The following is a 22,451-nucleotide window of genomic DNA, read 5'->3' as shown; positions in this document are numbered from 1 at the left end:
GTCTACCTCTTTCTGAACACTCAGGGAAGTGTCTTTTGGCCTGGAGAGTGAACGTGACCTGTCCGTTGAATTTTTTTTTTCCTGCTATTTTGTTTCTTTTTTCCTCTGGTATGTTTTTTGGTGTTTGCTTTTTCGGCTAAAGGGGTTGTTTCTATTGAGTGTGATGTTTGGGTTTTTGGTTCCAGTGAGGTTTTGTTTATATTTATTTCTTTCATTTCTTCAATTGTGGTTATTAATATTTTGATTTGGTCTTTAATGTCTAAGTTTGTTGTGTGATAATTGTCATGCTTATTAATAATAGGAATATTCTTTTTTGTTATTTCTGAATATTTGATTGTTTCAACTTTTTTCCTTGCTTCTGGGTAGGTGATGTTTAGCGTGTGTTTGATTCTGGTAATTTCTTTTTCTTTCCAAATTTCACAATTTTTGGAGTAGGCACTGATTTTCTTTACAGTTGGTGTGGTTGTCATTTTCTCCGCACCTTCCACACACTGGGTGGCGTGTGCATTGATTCTGATGGTGGCCAAATTTTTGACATTTGAAGCAACGCAGTGGGTTGGGGATGTAAGTTTCGACTTTCAGTTTCTCATAGGCTATTTTTATAGCTGGTGGGATTTTTTGTTGGTAAAAGGTTAGTATGTATGTGTGTGTGTCTATCATTTCTCCATTTTTTTTTTATTTGAATTCGTCTAATGTCCGTTACGTTCTGTTCTTTCAGATATGAACGTATTTCGTCAATGGGACAAAGTGAAAGTTCATAGCTTTTTACCACTCCTTTGCATGTGTTTAGTGTTTTGTGGGGGTATGTTTTTATTTTTATAGTATCGAAATGTTTCCATTTTAGGAGTTCATCCGCTTGCTGTTTTGTGAGGATTTCTATTAGCAGAGTGCCATTTCTTAATTTTTTAACCATTTTGGGTTTTATGTTTTTAGATAATATTTTCTCTATCTTAAAGGGGGAAAGTTTGGTTAATGGTGTTTCTTCAGTGGATTCCATTATTATAAAATTTGGATATATATCTTGTTCCTCAGTCGAGTCGCTATCCGAAGTGTCTAGCAGTCTTTTTTTATTTGGTGTTTTGTAACTCATTAGGATTGTTTGTGGGTTCATCATTCCTGCTCCCCACCCACCCCGGAGCCCTATTTGGGATGCGTACAGGGGGGAAAATCATTTGCCCTGGCTACAACAGGGTTACAGGAATGGTATACTTGCATATAATGTAGACTTCGAGCATTTGTGTTTCTTAATTTTTCTCATCCAAGTAGAAAATCAGAAATATTAGAGGAAAAAAGCCATGTTTAGTTTTTATTCATTATATACAATTGACCCTTAGCCACCGCTTTCACTTATTTATGGATCTGTGTTGATGGGAGAATGTCGTGTAGTATTTAGGTTTTGTGTAGGTTATGTGTATAAGTGGTGTGCTAGACGTGACCAGCCGATTGATCGGATCGGGCCCATCCGACCGCCCGTCTAGCCCAGTAAGGGCCAAAGTGGTGTGTTGGGAAGTGGGGGTACTAAAATCTGACGTCCAAGTCTCAACCACCAGGATCCCGTCCTAATGGCATTACGGGTCGCTACCCACAGCTAACAGGTAGCCCCATTGAGGGACTTCTATTCTCTGCAGGGGGGCAGTCAGCATATTCTGATGCCCTGCCGACAGGGTCTAGTGGAATCTTGATCAATTTGAAAAATTTTTTATTTCCATTTGTTTTTTTTCCATTTGTTTTTTTAAATATTTATTTAGTTTGTTTTTATTATTTTGGTTGGTATTTTTAAGTTAGGGAATCAGTAGGGAAGTAGGGGTGGAATGAGAAAAATAAAAGAATGTGGGGGGAAGGGAGGGGTTTTTTGTAGAACATATTTAAGTTTTACAAAAGAGGATAGAAAACAAAAACGGAAACTTAATGTAGGTGCATTTTGTCTCAGGAAGCCAAAAGACAGCCTGATCTGGTGGCACCAGTACTGCGATGGGAAAGGGGTTAACGCTTAGTGGACAGTTGGGTCCCCCCAATAGATGGGAGACTTTTGGACCCCGTTAAGAGACTATTGCTGTATTGTTCTATACTCATTCCGTTGTTCTAAAAGTAAACTGAATCCAGAACCGTTTTGTACAGCTTTATTTTTTAATTGTTAACCCTGTGAAGTAATAAGATTTGAGGAACAAAACTTTCAAACCAACCTCTATATTGAAAGAGGTAGCATTGAATTCTTTTACTTTTAGAAATGACATAAAAAGATTGACAAAAGATAAAAATTCTAATGTTGAATATACTTAGAAAATAGTCCTTTGATAAGTGTCAAGTTATTTCATATATCTGGTTTCTCCTATAAGAATGAAGTTATTTAATGCAATCTTTGTGCACTGTTGGATTAAATTTCCATGACAATTTATCTTTGTCCATTTTCACTATCTATATATTAATATGATAGCGTGCATTCTTTTGTCACGCTTACATATTTTTTTCTTCTTAGTAACTAACTGTCGTTTAATTGTTATGACTCCATTCCTTGTAATAAATAATTTTGGTTTCGATTATAGCTGAAGGAACTCAAGTTACATTTATACATATTCTTTATAAGTTTTGATTTCAGTTCAAGCTGATGCACCCAACCTATATGAATATATTTTTAGATTTTTAGAAATCACAACTTTTTAATAAAAATAAATAGAAAATTAACTGCATAATATTTACGAAATCTGCATAAATAAGATATTTAAGCATATTTTACAACCGGGCATCCCTGCTAGTTTAGATAAATACTTTTGCAGTTTTAACAAAAGAGCTACAATAATATCTGGGCGTTTCCATTTACAATGAATATTCACAGAATGCTAGTATGAATATATATATTACATATGAAATGTAATACTGTGGAATTTCCACAGGTCCCGCTAGTTTCTATTAAAGAAAAAGTAAATGTTTAATTTTGCAACTTATATAAGACAAGTTGAGCATGCTAAGTCTCGTCACGAGTGAAAAATTTAATTTCATGAGGTTTGCAAAACTAAAAAAATCCAAGGCATGGTTGAGAAAAGTGCAAATAAATGATATGGGAGCAATTTTACCTCTATAATGCCCCTCTGCAGGCAGGGGGGGGGGGGGGGGGTATAAGTTATCTTGGAAAATCCATTCTGGCAAAAAATTTACTTCCAGTGATTAATGCTTATGCAAAATTCCAAAAATCTAAGGGCATGGTTTTTGAGAAAAGTGCAAACTAAACGGGAGTGAATTACTAGGTCAAATCCCTCCTTTGTTGGGGGCAGGAACCAAAAAGATTGTCTCCATTATAATAAAATATTTTATAACATTTCTGGACAAATACAGTGTCCAAAAGTCACTGAAGTGTTGAAAATGTCATTTTACCATTAATGATTTTTTTCTATTCAGATATTTTACAGATAATATAATGGATAAGTATAGCATTGAACAAGATAGAGCAAGGGCACATCTGCCGAGAGACACCATGGAGCTTCTCGGGCGATGCTTTGGCAACAACATTATTTCTTGCTATGGCAATATCAAATGGCCCCCACATTCTCCAGACTTGACTAGCCCCAACTTTTTGTGGGGATATGTTAAAGAAAGCATTAAACCCAAAACCTTGCAAGAATTGAAGGAAAACATCAGGAATTCATTCCAGATGTTTTCCTTCAATTTACTAAGGGAGTTAAGTCGCAATCCAGAGATTCTGCATTCTGTCGTGAATGTTTTGAAAAGAGCACAAATATGTGAAGCTGAAAATGGACAACATTTAAGACATTTTTCATAAATAAAGATTGAATTTTGCATTTTTTTTTTTTTTTTTTTTTTTTTTTTTTTAAATTTCCCAGTGTCTTAGTCAGATTGTGTTATAATCACAGAAATATATCAAAAAGAATCTAAGTTCAAAACCCTTGAGTGACTTTTTGGACACCCTGTACATTAATATTGAAACACACTTTCAATATATTTTGAACAAGTTTTGTTTAATATCTAATCTGAGGAGTTTGGTATTTATTGGACATGTTAGCATATTAAGATTGATTTTAACATGTCAGGAAATAAGTTATTTTAAAGATCTTTTATATACATCTTCACAATAATCTTGACCTTAATAACTATTAAAATAAAAGTTATTAAATTGATGTTTTAAAAATTCTGATCCAATAAGACAAGTATATTCTGTTTCAAATTAAAAATTAATGTAAAAATATTTGAAATTTGTACACTTTATTTTTATAAAGTAGCAGTTTACAACATTTTCTTTAGTATTTGGTAGTCTTGTAATAAAAGCAAAACTTACAGCAGTGGCCACCAGAATGGGCTTATCTCCATTGCGAAAAGCTCTAAGAGCGTCTTCACGCTCTCTCTGAGACTTATCACCATGGATGCTGGTAGCAGGAAAACCTTCCACAACTAGGAACTCTTCTAATGCATCAGCCCCCTTTTTTGTCTCTACAAAGACAAGGGTTAAGGAATCTGGACCTGCGGAACAAAAATTAGGTTATGTTTATCTGCTTATCAATATTTGAAAACTGATTAAATTTAAAAAATGAAAAATTGTATCGCATTTACGGAAACAAAATTGGAATGTCCATTAAAATTGAAAGCAGTTTACCAGTTGCATTAATAAGATCCAAAAGATAAGATCTCTTCTCACATTCTTCTACCCAAACAACTTTCTGTGTGATATTCTCACTGGTGCTGCCAACACGACCGACAGCAAGAAAGATGTAATTGTGGAGGAAATCCTTAGCCAGTATCTGAAATTTTAAACATGTTTTTTTTTTTTTGACATTAAATAGAATTTTATTCAAGTTAGTAATATAAAAATGAAAAATTTTAGCTGTAAAATATTCAAAAATAAATGTTTTTCTGAAACTTAAATTTAAAGAAAAAAAAAATGAGATTTTTCAGTTAAGATATTCATTTCCAACTAAAATGTTTTTTATTCATGGCATAAAACATTTGGTTTTCTAAAATTTTCAGATTAACCTTACAAAATGCTTTAGATGTGACCAAGCTCCTATTCAAAATTTTAATTTTTTAAAATTAAAAAAGTTTCTAACCTGAATTTCCCTAGGAAATGTTGCACTAAACATAAGAGTCTCACGTTTTCCAGCTGGAGGCATGGTATCTTTTTGGACAATTCTTCTGATTTGGGGTTCAAAACCCATGTCCAACATACGATCGGCTTCATCTAATACCAAGAATCTGGAAGAAAATATAAAAATCAATTTCATAATTTTTTTTTTTATATCAAACATTTTATTGCATTAAGGAAACTAACAAAGATTGAGAAACATTTAAAACTTTAATTTTACTATTCAGATAATTTCAAACTAGCATGAGCACCTGATGTTGCCCAGGTGTGGAGGTGTTAGCCCCCCCCCCTCCAACTTTTCTTCAATCAAAATAGCAAGTACCTGTGCGAGCGCAAAAAAATGGCTTAAACATGCAACGCAAAAAAGGTAAAGGAGGTGAAAAAAGCAAGCGCGTTAGTCGTCTCCCATGGCACACTTGTGATGTTATACTGCTTTTGTAATAAGGTGTTTTAAACGTATGTTGAGATCGCTAGGTGGAAAGACATGTAAAAATATTGACACAAAAACTGAGCCCTCTTTGCAAAAAGCAACTCAGTTGACCAGCACAATCTTTTTGGCCAATTTTTACATATTTCTAACAATACCAATTTTATCAGTGTTCGTGGTGTCAAAAGTTTTTGACAAACATACACATTTTGCCTTTTATATATTAGACTAGCAGGGGGTGCTTGGCATTGCCCGTGTGTTTGTCGGTGTGTGTGTGTGTAGGAAAAAAGTTTTGGTAAGCTCAAACCCGAAGCCTTGAGGTGAAGTCAGGAAAAAAAAAAAAAAAAAAAAAAATGCCTGCCACATTACCACTACGCTAAGAGGGCAGAGGAAGCGAGAATCGTTGAAATTAAATGCTTAAAAAACATCTGCTTTTGTAAGTCAAACATCATGCCATAAAGAAATTAAATCATGCAGAGCCAGTTAAGCTTTACGTTTTCTGTGTATTTGTTTCCCCAAGATGTTTGGGAAAACCAGCTCCCCACAAAAGGAAATGTCCAAATGAGTAGCAATTGTCTGATATGAATGCCCCCCCCCCCGCATTGATCAAAGCTCATTGCTTCTGAACGTGCCGAGAACACACTTCGCTTTCAGTTTCACTCGTATACAGAAAAGTGAAACAAACAGGCGAGAGTAAGAAATAGTGTGAAAACAGTGTATAAAAGTCACTCAAATAAAAGATAGGGACTACCTGTTTGTAAATCGGAGATATTATAATCTAGGGAGTATATAAAAAGTTCCAAGCTCCACCCAGACCGGAATGTATTGTCAGTAACATTATGGGTGTTATTTCTCTAATGAAATGACTGCTTCTCTTACATGCATCTTAAATCTGTTGTTGAAAAGCTTTTACAGTTTTGGCTGCTAGGTAGACTATTTCCTCAGATTTTCACTAAATCTAAAATAATTGGGTTATTCAAATTTTCTATTTTCCAATGTTACTACTGATAAGGAGTCTAAGAAAAACAATTTATTTTTACTTTTCAAAATTATATTGAGTACTACATCTATGGCATGATTCTGCACCAGAGGTTTCTTTAGGGAGATGTTGGATAATTTGGTTCTCATGTTCAGCTGTAACACTTATATTCTTGTGCTTAAATCTATATATATATATATATATAACTTTTGGAAAACTCCCAGTATCAGTCAGACTGATCCATAAATGAAGGCCCCATAGTCCAGTTTGGAGCGTACTAGTGTTTGGTATAATTTTAGTAATGTATACTTGTTTGCTATTTCTATTATATTCATTTGACGTCCCTCGTCTTGTTCAGGTCAGTTACCATTTGTGAATTCAATACCCCATTTAAATTTATAAACTCGTTTCTTAAAACCCTCAAGTCAATAAGGTTAAACTAAGGTTTATTTCATTTGGCTTATTTTACCAGCATATCAACCCTTTTAAGTTATTTAATGCTGAAGAAATGGTTTTGTTTGTTTTCCAGATTTTGTTGGTACTGTAACTACAATAGAAGTAATTTTATTTGATAGGTACAAATTATATTTTTTAATACCCCCCCCCCTCAACTAATTTTTATGCCCAAGTAAATTTTTTTTAAACATACAAGATGTATACAATCCTGATTTCTGCTGATTAGTGAAAACTTACCATTATACTAAATGGGCTGGTTTGACGAATGTGAATTTTGCCAGACGAGGAAACAAAATGCAGAATTTGAGTAATGTACTTACGTGCAATAATCTAAGCCAATCCGCCCTCTTTCCATCATGTCCACTAATCGACCAGGAGTTGCAACCAATAAATGACAGCCTCTGTCAAGATCTCTTATTTGATTACTGATGTCAGCACCTCCATACACAACACATGGACGCACATGTGAACGATAAGAGAACTAGGGAAAGAAAAATACATAATCAGTAACAATAAAGATACAATTTAGTCAAAGTTAAACATTAAATTTCTAATGACTGAAATTTATATATTAAAACAAGTACTTCTTACCAAGTCTATTCAGATTAAATTCCACATTCAAGAAATTAACTGGTTTAATAATTGGACTGAAAAATTACAAATTCAACTTACTTTTCTTGCTTCATCATAGATTTGGGAGGCCAATTCACGAGTTGGCGCTAAAACCAAAGCAAGCGGATATTGCTTCCGTCTGCCATAGGCTCGTCCCTAGAAAAAGGGAAATTATAGATTTATTATAATAGGAATAAGTTTAATTGCAAAGGTTAAAGATAATACAAAAAACAAATACACTGTGTGTAGGGATAGTTTTTGCGCTGTTATAACTCCTAATCCTGATATACCAAAATATTTCCATATTGAAAAGGGACACACTGGAACATTCAAGTTATTGTAACAAAATTAATGCACTAGTAATAATAAAAAAAATTATATATATATATATATATATATATATATATATGCACAGGTCATAATAGAAAATATTTTTCAAAATTGTCTTAAGTATAGATAAAAGGCCATTCAGGATTAGTAAATTTAAATATTTACTAAATACATAATGTAATGAACTATTTTATTTGAAGAAAAATGTAATTTGCTGTTTAGAAGTATGCCATATTACATCAATAAGAAACCTTTCACTTAAGTTCTGGCACTGTAAATAAATCCACATACCCAAAAGAAAAGCATTCAAAAAAAAAAAAAAAAAAAAAAGTTAAGCAACTTACTGGTGGAAGAGGTGTTTCAAATGGACCATTTTCATAGAGAGCATTCAGAATTGGAACCAAAAAAGCAGCTGTTTTTCCAGACCCTACAGAGAAAATAGCCAAAATTATACAAATATTCCAATAGAATGATCAAGTACATTCAATTGAAAATTGAATATGGTTTTGAACAAATATAAAAAGTTATAGGAACCTAAATATAAAGTTCTTACCTGTTTGTGCACAAGCCATCAAGTCTCGGTTGTTCATCACAATAGGAATAGCCCACTTCTGAACAGGAGTCGGTTTCGTATAATTGCATAGTATCAAATTGTTCCTTAAAATTTCTCCCAGATTAGCATCATTAAACTGAAAATTGAAAAATGTTCTATTTATTTAAAAAAATATATTGCTAAAAAAGATTGTATACTATGTTCAATTATAGACAAAAATGAAAAAACTTAATTTGAAAGAGGAAACAAATTTGAGGAATTAGTTTTATTTCCAAGTTTAAATTACAAACTTCAACTTACAGATTCAGAGCATTTAGGTAAATCTTCCCCAGTTGCTTCCACAGGAATGTCTTCATACTTGTCAAAGTTAATTCCTGTATTGCAGCTACCAAATAACTCTCTGAAAGAAACCACGATTTAAGAATTGTTTTTAAATAGCTCAAATTTAAGAAAAGTCATCATTGAAAATCCAACCTTTTCTATAAAGAATTATCGAACATACAAAATTATAATTTCAAAAACTTATGTAACATTTAAGCTAACAAATCAAACTGAATAGCAATTTTTAAACTTCATACTATGAGTCTGGCTCTAAAAATTGAAATTTTAGATTGAATATAATAGTTGTCTATGGTACTGTTATGAATGTCCTTTTCAATTCTAAAACTGAAAAGTGATTCTTCCAAACCTATTGTTTATAATCCAACTTTAGTTCTATAGGTTTTCATGTGGTCCAATTTTATCCAGTCTGTGGGCGCTATAAAAAAAATGCCGCACGAGAATTACCATGCCCAAGTTAAAGTGGGTGTGTGTGGTGTAACTGCCTTTTACAGAAAAGGAGTTAGTTCCCTTTGATAGCGTTATACCGTGGCTACCGAGAAAGGCCGATGCATATGACAGCGTAACGTCATTTCCTAATTAAGTTGTAGGTATAGACAGCTTCCGGTATTCAACCATGTGGTCATGCTAACAGGCATAAAAAAATATGGCTACCAATATGTGTTACCGATGGTCCATGTATGTTCTAAAGACAGAACAATTCTCCATTCGGAAAATAATTATAATTGCACATTTGGGATAATTTTAATCAAAATATCGTAAGTGAATTCGTGTTTGAACTTTTTATTGGAGAAAGTCGAATATTTCATTTTATTTATTTATTTTTTTTTTCACTGCAAAACAAGCAATTTTTGGGTTTGTATTACTGTACACAGATTCGAAAAAGTTGTCAAAAAACAAATATATAACAAATAAATGTTATCAAAGGCAAGATAAGTTACTTTCCTACCAAACTGGATATATTTTTTGTTTTTATTCAATGTAACACGTTTATTCAGCTCGAAAAACATACATTGTTTACCGATGTATTGGAAAATTCAAAATGGCGCCCGACTCTTTAACGCGGTAAGTTTGGGAAAAGGTGTTATAAATAATAAACTAGACAAAATACTATTAAAAAAAAAAACACAGAATATGTCAACCTATGTCACTGTAATATATATTGAGCAAGTTTCTAACAGTATTTTGTCTAATTTTATATTTATAGCACCTTTTTCCAAACTTACCGTGTTAAAGAGAGTTGGGCGCCATTTATAATTTTCCAATACATCGGTAAACACAGTATGTTTTTCGAGCTGAATAAACATGTTACATTAAATAAAAACCCTGAAAACATATCCAGTTAGGTAGAAAAGTAACTTATCTTGCCTTTGATAACATTTATTTGTTATATATTTGTTTTTTGACAACTTTTTCGAATCTATAAACCCCAATTTGTATATTTTTCAGTCCGTTCTTTTAACTTTTCACTGAGTATTTACAAATATTTTAAAGTAAGCATTTTTCAGTTTTTTTTTTTTTTTTTTTTTTTTTTTAACGATTGGTGAATTATCAATATTTTACCACGGGGCGTAATTCATTTCTTTGAAACATTTAAAACTTTTGTTTTTTATAACATTTTAACTGTAAATAATTTACATAACGAGTTTGTTTTACTGTACACAGATTCGAAAAAGTTGTCAAAAAAAAAAATATATATATAACAAATAAATGTTATCAAAGGCAAAATAAGTTACAAACATGCCGACATTTTTTTAAAAAATATATCGATAAACATTGTATGATTTTCGAAGCGATTACACGTTTTAAAGTGAGTAAAACCACTAAAAACCTTCCCAGATAGGTAGAAGAATAACTTATCTTGCCTTTGATAACATTTGTGATTTGTTTTGACAACTTTTTCGAATCTATGTATACAGCAATACAAACCTAAAATTTAATTTAACTTGAAAATATTTAAAATATGTGCATACACTGCACAAGCACCCTTATTATTATCATAATAGTAATAATAATAAAAAAAAAACTGCTGTAGATGACATCGACTGGCGCCACACCACACCAACTAGTTGTGAAGGGTCAGGGAGGATGGAAAGACCGAGGTGAGAGAGTACTGACCAAATCTCCACTGGAAGTGTGCAGTTCAAATCTGGTACCTTGGGGAGGCATTTTGTGACCCAAATGGCCGATGCCAACGAGAAATCAGTGACAACGGTTGTTGCGATAACATTCAATCATCTGCACAAGTGGTCAAAAGGTGGAGAACACTGGAAATCTGAGGAGACTTGTTGTCACTTGGTCTCCAGGGAACACCACAGGTTACTGCCAGTGAGCAATCACTGATGGTTTGTGAGACAACTAATACGCTACACATTTTGATGAAAAACGTGGGGAAAAAATGGACAGAAGAGAAAACCAAAACTTTTAGTTTCTGTATTTAAATATTTCAAGATATAATCTTGGAGAAAATCCAGCTTCCCAATAAGGGGCACTCTGGATAGGAACAAAAATAATCTCAGTCATGAAAGATTTCTCCACCGACCAAAGACAGAAAAGGTAAAGTGTAGCATCAAAACAGATACACTGATCTTGTTCCGAAGGCCAAAAAATATTTGTTTAATGTTTCTTTAATTGTTTGTTCCCTAAATTCATAATTCAGTTTTATCAGTATTAAATTGTATATTGCTTTAAAATTACTCAATTTTACATAGATAATATTTATATTTTATATTGAATAAAGTTCAGTTTAAGTATTAATCGAACTGTGTTCCTTTTTCTTTTAAAAAATGTTTTATTGCTCTTTTTCAAATGGCCCTCATATAGTACTGACAGTCTGACAAATCTTACCTACATTGCCTGCAGACATTTTTCAGTTAACAGGCCTTCTTACTCTCGGTGGCCGTGGTTATATCATGGCTACTGAGGGAGGAGGCCAGTGAACATGACAGTGTGACGTCATTACCAAATTGACGTGCAGGTAAAGGGTACCTAAAGTTTCCTGTGTTCAACCAAGTGGTCATGCTAATAGGCATAAAAAATATGGCTGTGGTAAACGTCCATGTATTTTCTTAGAAAGAAAAATTCTCCATTTGGATAATTATTATAACTGAAAATGGGGATAATTTGAATCCAACATAATATACTAACTTTTTGTAACTATTCTGCACTTTCACTTAACAATTTAATGGAAAAAAAAAAAAAAAAAAGAAAAAATGTTATCAAAGGCAAGATAAATTACTTTTCTATCTAACTGAATGTTTTTAGCATTTTTATTTAATATAAACGGTTTATTAGGTTCGAAAATCAGTGTTTATCGATATATTTAAAGACAAATGGCAGCAAGCTAGTTGTTGAATATGTTAAGTTTGGGAAAATAAGTTCCAACTAAAAAACTACACAAAATACTGTTAGAAACTCACTCAATGTAGATTACCATGACATAGAAAAATACTCAATATATGTCAGCCTACCATTTTGTATAGTTTAAGTTTGAACTCATTTCCCCAAAATTAAAGGATTCAACAGCGAGCTCGCCGCCATTTGTCCTTTTCAAATATATCGATAAACATTTTACATCAAATAAAAACACTAAAAACTTATTCGGTTACGTAGAAAAGTCATTTATCTTGCCTTTGATCACATTTGTTAAATATTTGTTTTTTGACAACTTTTTTGAGTGTATAGTAAAACAAACCTAAAAAAGATAGCATAAAAACTGAATTTAACTTGGAAATACTATTTAAAATACATGTGCATACACTACACAAGCACCCTTATAAAAAAAACAAACAAAGAAAAACTGGTATAGATGACATCGAATGGTGCCACACCAACTAGTCATGAAGGGTTAGAGAGGATGGAAAGACCAAGGTGGGAGAGTACTAACCAGATCTCCACTGGAAGTGTGCAGTTTAAATCTGGTACCTTGGGGAGGCATTTTGTCGCCCAAAACCCCAGGAAACACCAATGGCTGATGCCAACAAGAAATCAATGACACCGGCTGTTGCTATAACATTCAATCATCTGCACAAGTGAAGAGGTGGAGAACACTGGAAATCTGGGGAGACTTGTCACTTGGTTTCCAGGGAACACCACAGGTTACTGCCAGTGAGCATTCATTCACTGATGATGGCCTGTGAGACAACTCTCATTGAGTGAAATAATGTCCCTTCCCAAATTCATTATCACCCTGATCTAATAACGTAGATGTTTAATATATTTTCTTAGTTTTTAACCAATGTTCACATTATGATTGTCTTTTAGTAGTTATGTTAACTTCATTTTCCTATTCAAGTATTCTGCATGGATATGAAAATGAAGACTATAGCGGAGTACAGGATTCCTAACCATGTAACTGATGAAAATACGCTACACATTGATAAAAAACAGGGGGCGGGGGAGAGAGAAATGGATATAGAACAGAAAACCAAAATTTTTAATATAATTTTTGTATTTAAAGTAATAGCTACTTAAATATTCCAGCATAATCTTGTGGGCAAAATCCAGCTTCCCAATAAAGGGCACTCTGGATAGGAACAAAAATAATCTCAGTTATGAAAGATTTCTTCACTGACTGAGGACAGAAAAGGTCAAGTGTAGCATCAGAACAGACTATTTGCTTCCCCACTGAGCAAATTAGGCACAAGGCCATTTTTTAAATGTAGAGAGGGAGGGGGGAGGGAAAAGGGGACCAGCTCCTGATGGGTGGGAAAGGAGAGCTGGCTAGTGACAATTGGTATGAAGGGTTGCCCCTACATTGACCAAGGTCTTATATGTGGGAGCAACCCCACATATGGTCTTTGATTGCAGTATCTGCCGGAACAGATACTACACTTTGATCTTGGCCTTCGGGCCAAGAAATGCTTGTGTTTAATATGTTTGTTCCCTAAATTGATAATTCAGTTTTATTAGATTTTATATTGCTTTAAAATTACGTAATTTCACATAGATAATATTTATATTTTATATTGAATAAAGTTCAGTTTCATTATTAATCGAATTGGGTTCCTTTTATTTTCTTTAACACGTTTTAAATCTTTAAAAATGGCCTCATATAGTATCGACAGTGATTGTTTGACAAATCTTACCTACATCACTTGTAGGCATTTTTCAGTTAACAGGCCTTCTATATTTCAAGTGGCCGTGGTTATACAGTCCTAACACTTCCAAATAAAATTTTATTTTTGTACAAGTTTAATGTGCAGACAAAAAAAAAAAATGCAAATCAAAATTAATTTCAACCCTTATTCGTTGAGCTATTAATTGATGTAATGTGATTCTTATAATTTGAAATGAACTTTTATTAGAGTTAATGTGGCATAATGAGCTATTCCTTCCAAAACAGTATCCTTCCTTCTACAAGACTGATTTGTCCATGGACATTTTCTACTGCCTGGAAGAATCCCAACACTTTTCATCTTGATAGATTTATAGGGAGCTAACTCCATAAGCCGAAAGTGAAGATGGGGGGGGGGAAGAAAAAAAAAAGACACTTACACCTCCATTCTTTCATTTCTTTGCAGAGGTACCGACCAATCCTCTCTTTTATTATAATCTTCATTTCGCCACCGCGAGTCTTGGCGATTATTATCCCAGCGATTGTTAGAGCCCCATGTTGAACCACCACTACCACCACCACCACCACCACTCTGTGGGGGTGCTGTTCTATCATCATCTAAGTTGTCCCACCGACTGGGAAACGGTCTCTGTTGAGGTGGCAAGCTGCTCTGTCTCTCTGGCCTGTTCCAACGGCCATCACTAGGTTGATTACTGCCAACACTGAATAAAAGAAATTTTCAAAATATACTAAAAAAAATAGCATTTAAACAAAAATATTTGCTTGAATTAAATTCTAATCTTTTGGTTTAATGACTCATCAGTAGGGCTATAACAGTATATTCTTTTCATTGTTTTGACTCCAGTATATATCCGACAGTTAATCAACCAAGAACCACATCGCTATATAAAAGCATATAAGATGGCAACGGATATAAACTTGAGTCAAAACAATGAAAATATGCTGTTGTCCTAGCCCTACTTATCAGTCATTTAATGTATACAGTTAAACCATTGTGAATGATCTGATACAAGAGAATTTGTAGTTATGTATAGATCCAACATTTTGAGCATAATTTCAATTGGGTAGGATGGGGATGTGTACAAGCTTTATAAATTTATCTTCCATGTTTATTTTGTTAAAGATTACTTGGTGACACCAAGGTCACCACAATTGATCTAAATGGGTTTTCATACTCGTTTGACATTCTATATATTTTGGTTAGTCCTGTTTAAATAAAACTAAGTAGCTATAGTGCTAACAATGCATAAATCTGGATACTTTTGAGATATTGAGGTATGTTTTACGAAATAAAATATACTTTTACGTAAAAAAAAAAAAAAAAAGATTAATGTGAAGGTCAAGTTAATCCAAAAAACAAATTACTTCTGTCAGTTAAAAATTGAGTAATTTGATTTGAACTTATCACATTTTTTCGCTCTTTTTTGGCACAATCATGGTGCCTGAGCGTCCAAGAAATTACAATGCTTTTGGGTACTTCAACCACTTTGCATGATTGCAATTCAATCGTCCCAAGCAACACACTTTCCCTTGCAAGAATCATCAACATTGGAAACACCCGTTTCTTCAATTCTGTGATGTAAACTTTTCTTGTGACCCCTTTTGAGCTCCTCGGAATGCCAAATCCAAGTAAAAATGGACAAACAGTGCAGTTTCACACTTTAAGACGTATATTTGAATTCAGTACCATGGAAAATCACTATATAGACATGCATATCAAGTTTTTGAGTAACTTAAAAAAAGCTCAAAAAGGCATTTATTTTAAAGCCCTAAAAGTCCCAAAGGGATGCAAATCAGAATTTTGCCAGGGTCACACATACTGAATTTATATTAAGAACAATGGCCTCCACATTTTGGCCAAGTTTCAGGAAAATCTAATGGATAGATTAAACGCTATGGGGCAAAATGTGTCCTTGACCTCTTGAGCCTCTGGGGATGCCGAATCCTAGTGTAAGTGGATAATGATGCAGTTTCAGGCCTTAAAACATATTTGAGTTGACCACCGTGTAAAACCACTACATGGTCAGACAAAGTTTTTGTTGAGACATGAAAAAAAGTGCCACAGAAAGGGGCATTTTTTAGCACTAAAAGTCCCTGGGAGCACGAACCAGAATTTTATCAGGGTCACCCATACTGGATTTATATTAACAATGGGCTCCACACTTTGGCCAAATTTCAGAAAAATCTAATGGGTGGATCAAAAGTTATGGGGCAAATGTGTCATTTTTTGCCATTTTTGACCTCTTGAGCCCCTGGGGACATAATGGAAATTTTTGCAAAAAAAATTTTTTTACTGTGCACATCTATTTAATGAAATACAATTTGTGGCAAAATTTCAGAAAAAACTAATTTTGTAATCTAAAGGTATTAAAAGGCCAAATTTTAGCATTAGAAGAAAAATTGAAATGTTGGTTATAGTGTAAAGGAGAAATAATTTTACTATAAAATGAATTTTTCCTAGTTTAACATGAAAAAATGTACACTAAGTCTCAAACATTCAAGGTCTAGCTTCCGTACTAACTTGTTTAAAAAGTAGCTGAAAAACAAACTATAAGACTTAAAATTAACTACAAAAATTTAAGATCTACAGAAATTTGAAGATTTTAGGTTTCATAACATTCCCTTCACAAACATAACTTACCGGCCATTGTAACGCTGATAAGTAGATCCCCCACGTCTATCATAGCTGTTATAGCTACTGCCTCCTCTTGATCCAGAGTTATAGCTGTTGTTGTAAAGGGGGCGACCAGAAGATTGGTAGCCTCTGTCATAATCTAAAATGAAATGGTATAATTTGGTTTTAAAATAAAATCACAATATGAAATTTAAAAAAAAAATAAAAGTACAAAATATAAAATCAACTATTTAACATCCAATGCTGCAGAAAACTAATTTTAAATTGATCTAAAAACTGGAGAACTATCAAATTATGGTTCATATATTTAATCACGTGTTTGTCAAGTTATTCTACATGTTAAGAATTTATTCTGTAATGTCTTTTTGACAATTTGTTCGAAGACATCAAATAGGTTGCAGAGATGCAAGAGGTTTGAGCAAAGATAACCAGAACAATATCACTTTCTTCAGCCCATTCCATTGATTTTAAAGGTCTAACATTGAAAATTACTTGATGGTATGGACTAAATATTTTACACAAAGCAGACATCTTTAATAGTTCTGTTGGTCCTAAGACCTTTGAGAGTCATTAAGAAACCTGTTGATTATTTTTAATTTTCCTATTAGTTTTGATTGAATGTCAAAAATTTACATGCATTTAAATGAGTTGATTTTGATCAAATATGTTGACAAAATCCAAACATCTTGTGTTTTGTTAAGTTAACTCCAAACCTTCCATTGACAAAAAAAAACAAAAAAAACCCTAAACTATCCAATTGTAATTTCTGACATTCAGGAATCTTACCAACTGGTCAATATTTCATGAGAAACCCCAATACACAAGATCTTCCACAAATCAGTTAAAAATTAAAATCAGTACTATTTTCAAACATGTCATTTTTGTATACAATTAACTTTTATTATCCCAAACACTAATTGTGATTATTTTTTGATTTTTTATTTATTTTTTTTTAAGTAAAATATGTATTAAAATTTTAGCATGTATCATTTAGTATATAAACTTCAATTAAGATGAAAGTGCACTGGGGGACCACCCGAAGATTTATCCTTAAGTTGATATCAGTTTAAATTCTCTGACAAGAATAACGTACATTAGTAACACCGTAAAAATCCAATACTTTCTATGATAGCGTTTGTGCAATGGCTGCCATCTTTTTTTTAACAAGGAAAAAAAGGATTTCTTTTGGAAAAACTTGCCGTTCTTAACATGGGGAGGTTGGGGAGTGGTGTTCCAGAAGCCATTCTTAACATGGGGAGGTTAGTGGTGGTGGGGGGGCTGCTACAATAACTGCAGTCTTCTGCGAATGAATACCCACTTCATCATACATGAAAGTTTTTTAAAAAAAAATGGTGGCCAGACATAACTATACCAGTAACCACGGACTAGTGAATGTGTTATGTTTGTAAATAATTCTTGTCAGTGACGAAACTGATATTTGTTTGCAGCAGACCCGATTACACCTGTAAACAGTTGAATATATAAAAAAAAGAAATCCACTTCTTAAAAGGTAAATCTTCAGGTGCTCCCCCCCCTGCACTTTCACCTCAATTTTGAATGGGTTTATATGGAAAAGCGTTTTCAAATTTTATTTACAACCATGCACGCCAGGCATTTTAGTGAAATAAACATTTCGTTAAAAAAAAAACATATCTTCCAAGTTTCATAATATAAAATTAAAAGCATTAACATTAAATTTTCTAAGTAATTCCTTAGAAAACCGAAGTTCTGGAACTAGAAAATTTTTAACAGGATGTCACAAATCTTCAGTTTTTCCCTAGTAAAAAAAAAAAAGTATTTTATTGCCAGTTATTGTCAGGGATATGTTGATCTATTCAGTGCATGTGAGACTAAATTGGTCTCACATGCACTGAATATTAAGCCCCCAGACTTATCTGAAGTGATTTTAAAAGATATCTACCAAAACCACCTTTAAACTATTTTTGAACTAAAGCAGAGCATCACAAAAAAAAAAAAAAAAAAAAAAAAAAAAAAAAAAAGTGCCAAGAGTTGACAATTTTGCACATTTTGAATAATGCTTATTAAATGACTAAAACAATGTTTCACAATTCAAAATTGAAGCTGAGGACAAGGCATAGATTGAAATATTTGATTGTGAATTTTATTAATTCTGTTGATCTCAGAGAGGTGGGGGGGGGGGATTTTAAAAGAAGGCAATAAACTATGTGCGTGCGTGCATCAATTTTCTTAACTGGTTGAGTGCAATTTTGATATAAAGTTACTTCAAAATTTATTTGTTTATAGAAATTTTATTTCAGAGCACACCAATCCAGTCATTTTGTGCCATACACTATATTATATAAGGAGTGTTTATAAACTTTTTTTTAATACATTATGAAATTTCTCGTTTTTAAATAGAGATCTTATCTAATTTTAGAAATGGAAAATATTGTATTAATAGTCAAATAATTCCCAACAAATAGAGCAGATGCAATGACAAAAAAAAAATTTTTTCAGCCTGACGTTCTACCAACTGACCTATTTTAACTTTATTATGTATAAAACTGAAGGTATTATCTTAAAACAATTATAGCTTTGATGTCAAGTTTATGATAGGAGTCAGGTTTCAAAGGATAAATTTAAGCATAAGCATAAATGAGTAAACATCAACAGTATTAAAAATTTTAAGTCCTAAACAATTTTTGCTTTAACTACATATTAGCATTAAAAACAATATATACTATACATGTATATAATCCATAATTCTACTCTATAAAATTTAAATCCTGAAGTCATTCATTTGTATTAGATGGAAACTATATTTTTTTAGATAGTATATGATTTGAAAGTTTCTGAACAGCATGATAAGATTTTACATAATATTGCTTGCTATGTTTTTCTATATTCTGAGAAAATTTTTAATTGATTACTGAAGAGGCACAAGTGCAACTTTGAGTCCATTAGATGTTTATGCCCAATTTAAACTGCTTAATACTATCTCATCTGATTGGGTAGCATTTATGTTATTTGGGAACATTGTTTCCCCAATGTTATTTTCAGTTATTGTATAGTCTTATTTTTTGTACTGCCAGTTTATTTGCTTCTTTCACAAATGTCGGCCACAACTGCTAGTGAGCAACACCATTCCAATATTTCACTGTGCAAGTTTACTCTCAATTAGATGAATCTGCAAAACTTCTGCATTTTCCATTGTGTGATCATTTTTAGCACCTCTTATTTCACCCAAAAGCATATGATTAATGAGGAAAAAAAAAAAAAAAAAAAAGGATAGGTGCCAGATTTAAGGGCAACAGGGCAATCTGGGTGAAGAGCTGGTTACCAAGATGTTCACATGATTTAAATCTGTGCATTTCAGTAAGATTGGAGAAACAGGAAGGGAATTCCAAATCCAAGTGCTTCAAGGAAAAGTGGTGTTGATTTTCTGTTAACCTGAATTTCATAATACAAAACAAGCACACAATTACAACAGTGGTGTCTTGTAATTCAGTTGTGTAAATGTAAACAATGTTAGTTCTGGGGTTTGGAAATTGACCATGATGTACCTTTGCTTACTCTCGCGTTAGTCAGGATTCTTGTGCTCGTGCAACTCAGAGTCCAAATGAAAGCATAGTCATTACTACAGTCAGAGAATTGTGTATGGCGAGGGCAATGTGTTCTTTTGGTAGGTTAGATTGTTTTTCTGAAGGTGATTTGTTAAATTAATTACTTTGCTCTTGCAAATTTATATAAGTTATCAAAGATTAGTGTATGGCACAAGTACATCCATAGTAATATCTTAAGTGTGACCTGTATATTCTGTTTTACTATGTGATACCTTATTTTTAATACTTTTTAGCATTTTAATTTGTTTTTGGCATGACTGATTTTGTTCAACAAAATCAGTCATGCAAAAAACAAAAAAACTAAACTAACCAAGTAAAAATATCTGCATCACTGGTTCTCATTCAAAGACTTCATAATCACAGCTCGCTCATGTATATTAATAGTATTTTTTTTTTTTTTTTTTGCTCGTTTTTAAAATGCAGATCACAGAATCATGGAATTTTCTAAATAAATCTGAAAACCAGTTCAAAATACAAATTGTATAAAAACAGTTATTTCACACAATGTCACTACAAAAGACAAACATGCATAGGATTAGACACAAATCACTTTAGAATGGATTGGTTCCAAAATATTACAACAGAACTAAATACTAATCATGCAAAAAAAAAAAAAAAAAAAAAAAAAAAAAAAGTTTTGGTATCAAAAGCAAGAAAAATTAGTAAACATTGACAAGCTTTTCAAACTAAATACCAGGAAGGTTTCAGAGATTTAAATTACATTTTCTTTGACTCGGAAATTACTAGTTTGTCTAGTGTAAATTCCAGAATTATTTTTTTTTCTGTAGAGCCATTTTATTTATCAAATTCATATTTTTTGCCTGCTGTGGACAACTAAACTTTTAGTCATAAGTAAATGAATTTTTTTTTAAATATAGCCTGGACAAATATCACATGCAACACTAGCGTCTAAATAGCTCCCATGACGTATCATTAAGGAATATATATGGATGTTTTCCTTGTAATTAAGAATGGGTTCTTGCATTTCTAGAAAATTTTTTCTTAGTTATGTTTTAGTTTTCTTCACTAAAGCAAAAGCTAGTCAAGTTTAATGAAAATTGAGGAGTTGATTGTTGCAATAGCTCCGGATATGTGTTGCTGCAAATTAATTGATCTGGAGTTGCTAAATTAAAGATTTTAGTCCTGTGACATTAAAATATGGATTCGGTGAGAGCATCTTCTGCCATTTATAAAGGTTTTGTTTAAATGAAAAAAAAAATTTAAACACCAAGTTGGTTCTCATAATGCATAGAGTTATTTAATTCCTACATTCATATTTGCCCTCTAAAAGCAAATGCCATCTTAAAACTTTCTACAAATCTTTTACATCAAGATTGAAAATTAAGAATCAAAAGCTTTCAAGTTTGGTCTAATAAACCCATATGCAAATTTGCTCTAAATTGATCAACTTCAGTTAGTCTTTAGAGAAAATATTTTAAAGAATTACTAGAACAAATGCACAGCAAATATCAAATTATAATACACTAACTGCTCATGTGGTAGTCTTGCTTAGGAAAGATTAAGTCAAGAGATTTCATGGCTAATCTTAAAATCAATCAACCCGAGTGAATACGCAAAATAAATTATATAAAATATAAACTTTTCCTGATTTTAACACGTATTTGATTTACTTCTAACCAAAACTGGAAATCTTCCGGCTCATGAATTTGTTTCAGATAAAATTTGGGATGCTAAAAACTAACCCAGGTGAGAGCAAGAAGCTTTCTGCAATATTACTTATAAAATTATGTTGAACATAATGTAAAGAGATTCAATTTTGGTCCCATAAGATAAATACAACTTAAATGTACTTTTTATTACGGCAGTTGCAATTGATATTGAACTGTAAATTAAATGTAAGGCAATTGTTTTAAAAGGGAAATGAAAGGAATCTTCAATGAATGTAGGCCCCTTCTCCCTGAAGCTCTGCAGTTATTGTTTTTATATGCTTAAAAAAATCGTAGAAATTATTATACCCACCAAGTGATGTGGGGAGAGTGAGAGGATTTAATGGATGAAGAGTGAAAGTGTTCACTACCATTTTTGTGAGAATATGTATTTGAGGCATTTTTGTTAATATTGTCATTTTGAGATGGGGATGAAATGTACAATTTTGTGAAACACGCTGTAAGTGCCGAGACAAAGATTTGTTTGGTTGATTTTCTATTAAAACTTAAGTGGCAAAGGGGAGGGTAAAAAAAAAAAATTTTATGATTGATATAGTAAAGAGCAATATTGAAGATTAAAACCAATAATTAAAATGCAAAAAGGAATTATAGATATAAAGTATTTAGAATTAAATTCTAGATTTTAAAAAGCCTTTATGAGGATACATTAGAGTTGAAACATTTTTATAAATTAGAAATATAT

The 22,451-nt window shown here is 32.4% G+C and overlaps 1 protein-coding gene across 4 annotated transcripts in view; it reads right to left on the bottom strand.

The window, feature by feature from the left end:
- LOC145297551 (putative ATP-dependent RNA helicase Pl10) overlaps window positions 1–22,451 on the bottom strand; it is a 56,450-nt gene that overhangs the window by 14,794 nt on the left and 19,205 nt on the right. For all 4 annotated transcript variants that reach the window (XM_080143519.1, XM_080143520.1, XM_080143521.1 and 1 more), the window contains 10 exons: window positions 16,504–16,636; window positions 14,282–14,563; window positions 8,747–8,846; window positions 8,447–8,582; window positions 8,238–8,320; window positions 7,624–7,719; window positions 7,272–7,432; window positions 5,055–5,199; window positions 4,604–4,748; window positions 4,289–4,470 (listed from right to left, as the gene is read on the bottom strand). In XM_080143519.1, the coding sequence (XP_079999645.1) occupies window positions 4,289–4,470; window positions 4,604–4,748; window positions 5,055–5,199; window positions 7,272–7,432; window positions 7,624–7,719; window positions 8,238–8,320; window positions 8,447–8,582; window positions 8,747–8,846; window positions 14,282–14,563; window positions 16,504–16,636 (1,463 nt within the window). The remainder of the gene's footprint in view (window positions 1–4,288; window positions 4,471–4,603; window positions 4,749–5,054; window positions 5,200–7,271; window positions 7,433–7,623; window positions 7,720–8,237; window positions 8,321–8,446; window positions 8,583–8,746; window positions 8,847–14,281; window positions 14,564–16,503; window positions 16,637–22,451) is intronic.

This window comes from Euprymna scolopes, chromosome 18 (assembly GCF_053919585.1).
Source record: "Euprymna scolopes isolate OS-2025 chromosome 18, ASM5391958v1, whole genome shotgun sequence".
NCBI lineage: Eukaryota > Metazoa > Mollusca > Cephalopoda > Sepiida > Sepiolidae > Euprymna > Euprymna scolopes.
The sequence above is the reverse complement of the archived record's forward strand: the minus strand, read 5'-3'. Positions and strand labels throughout refer to the sequence as shown.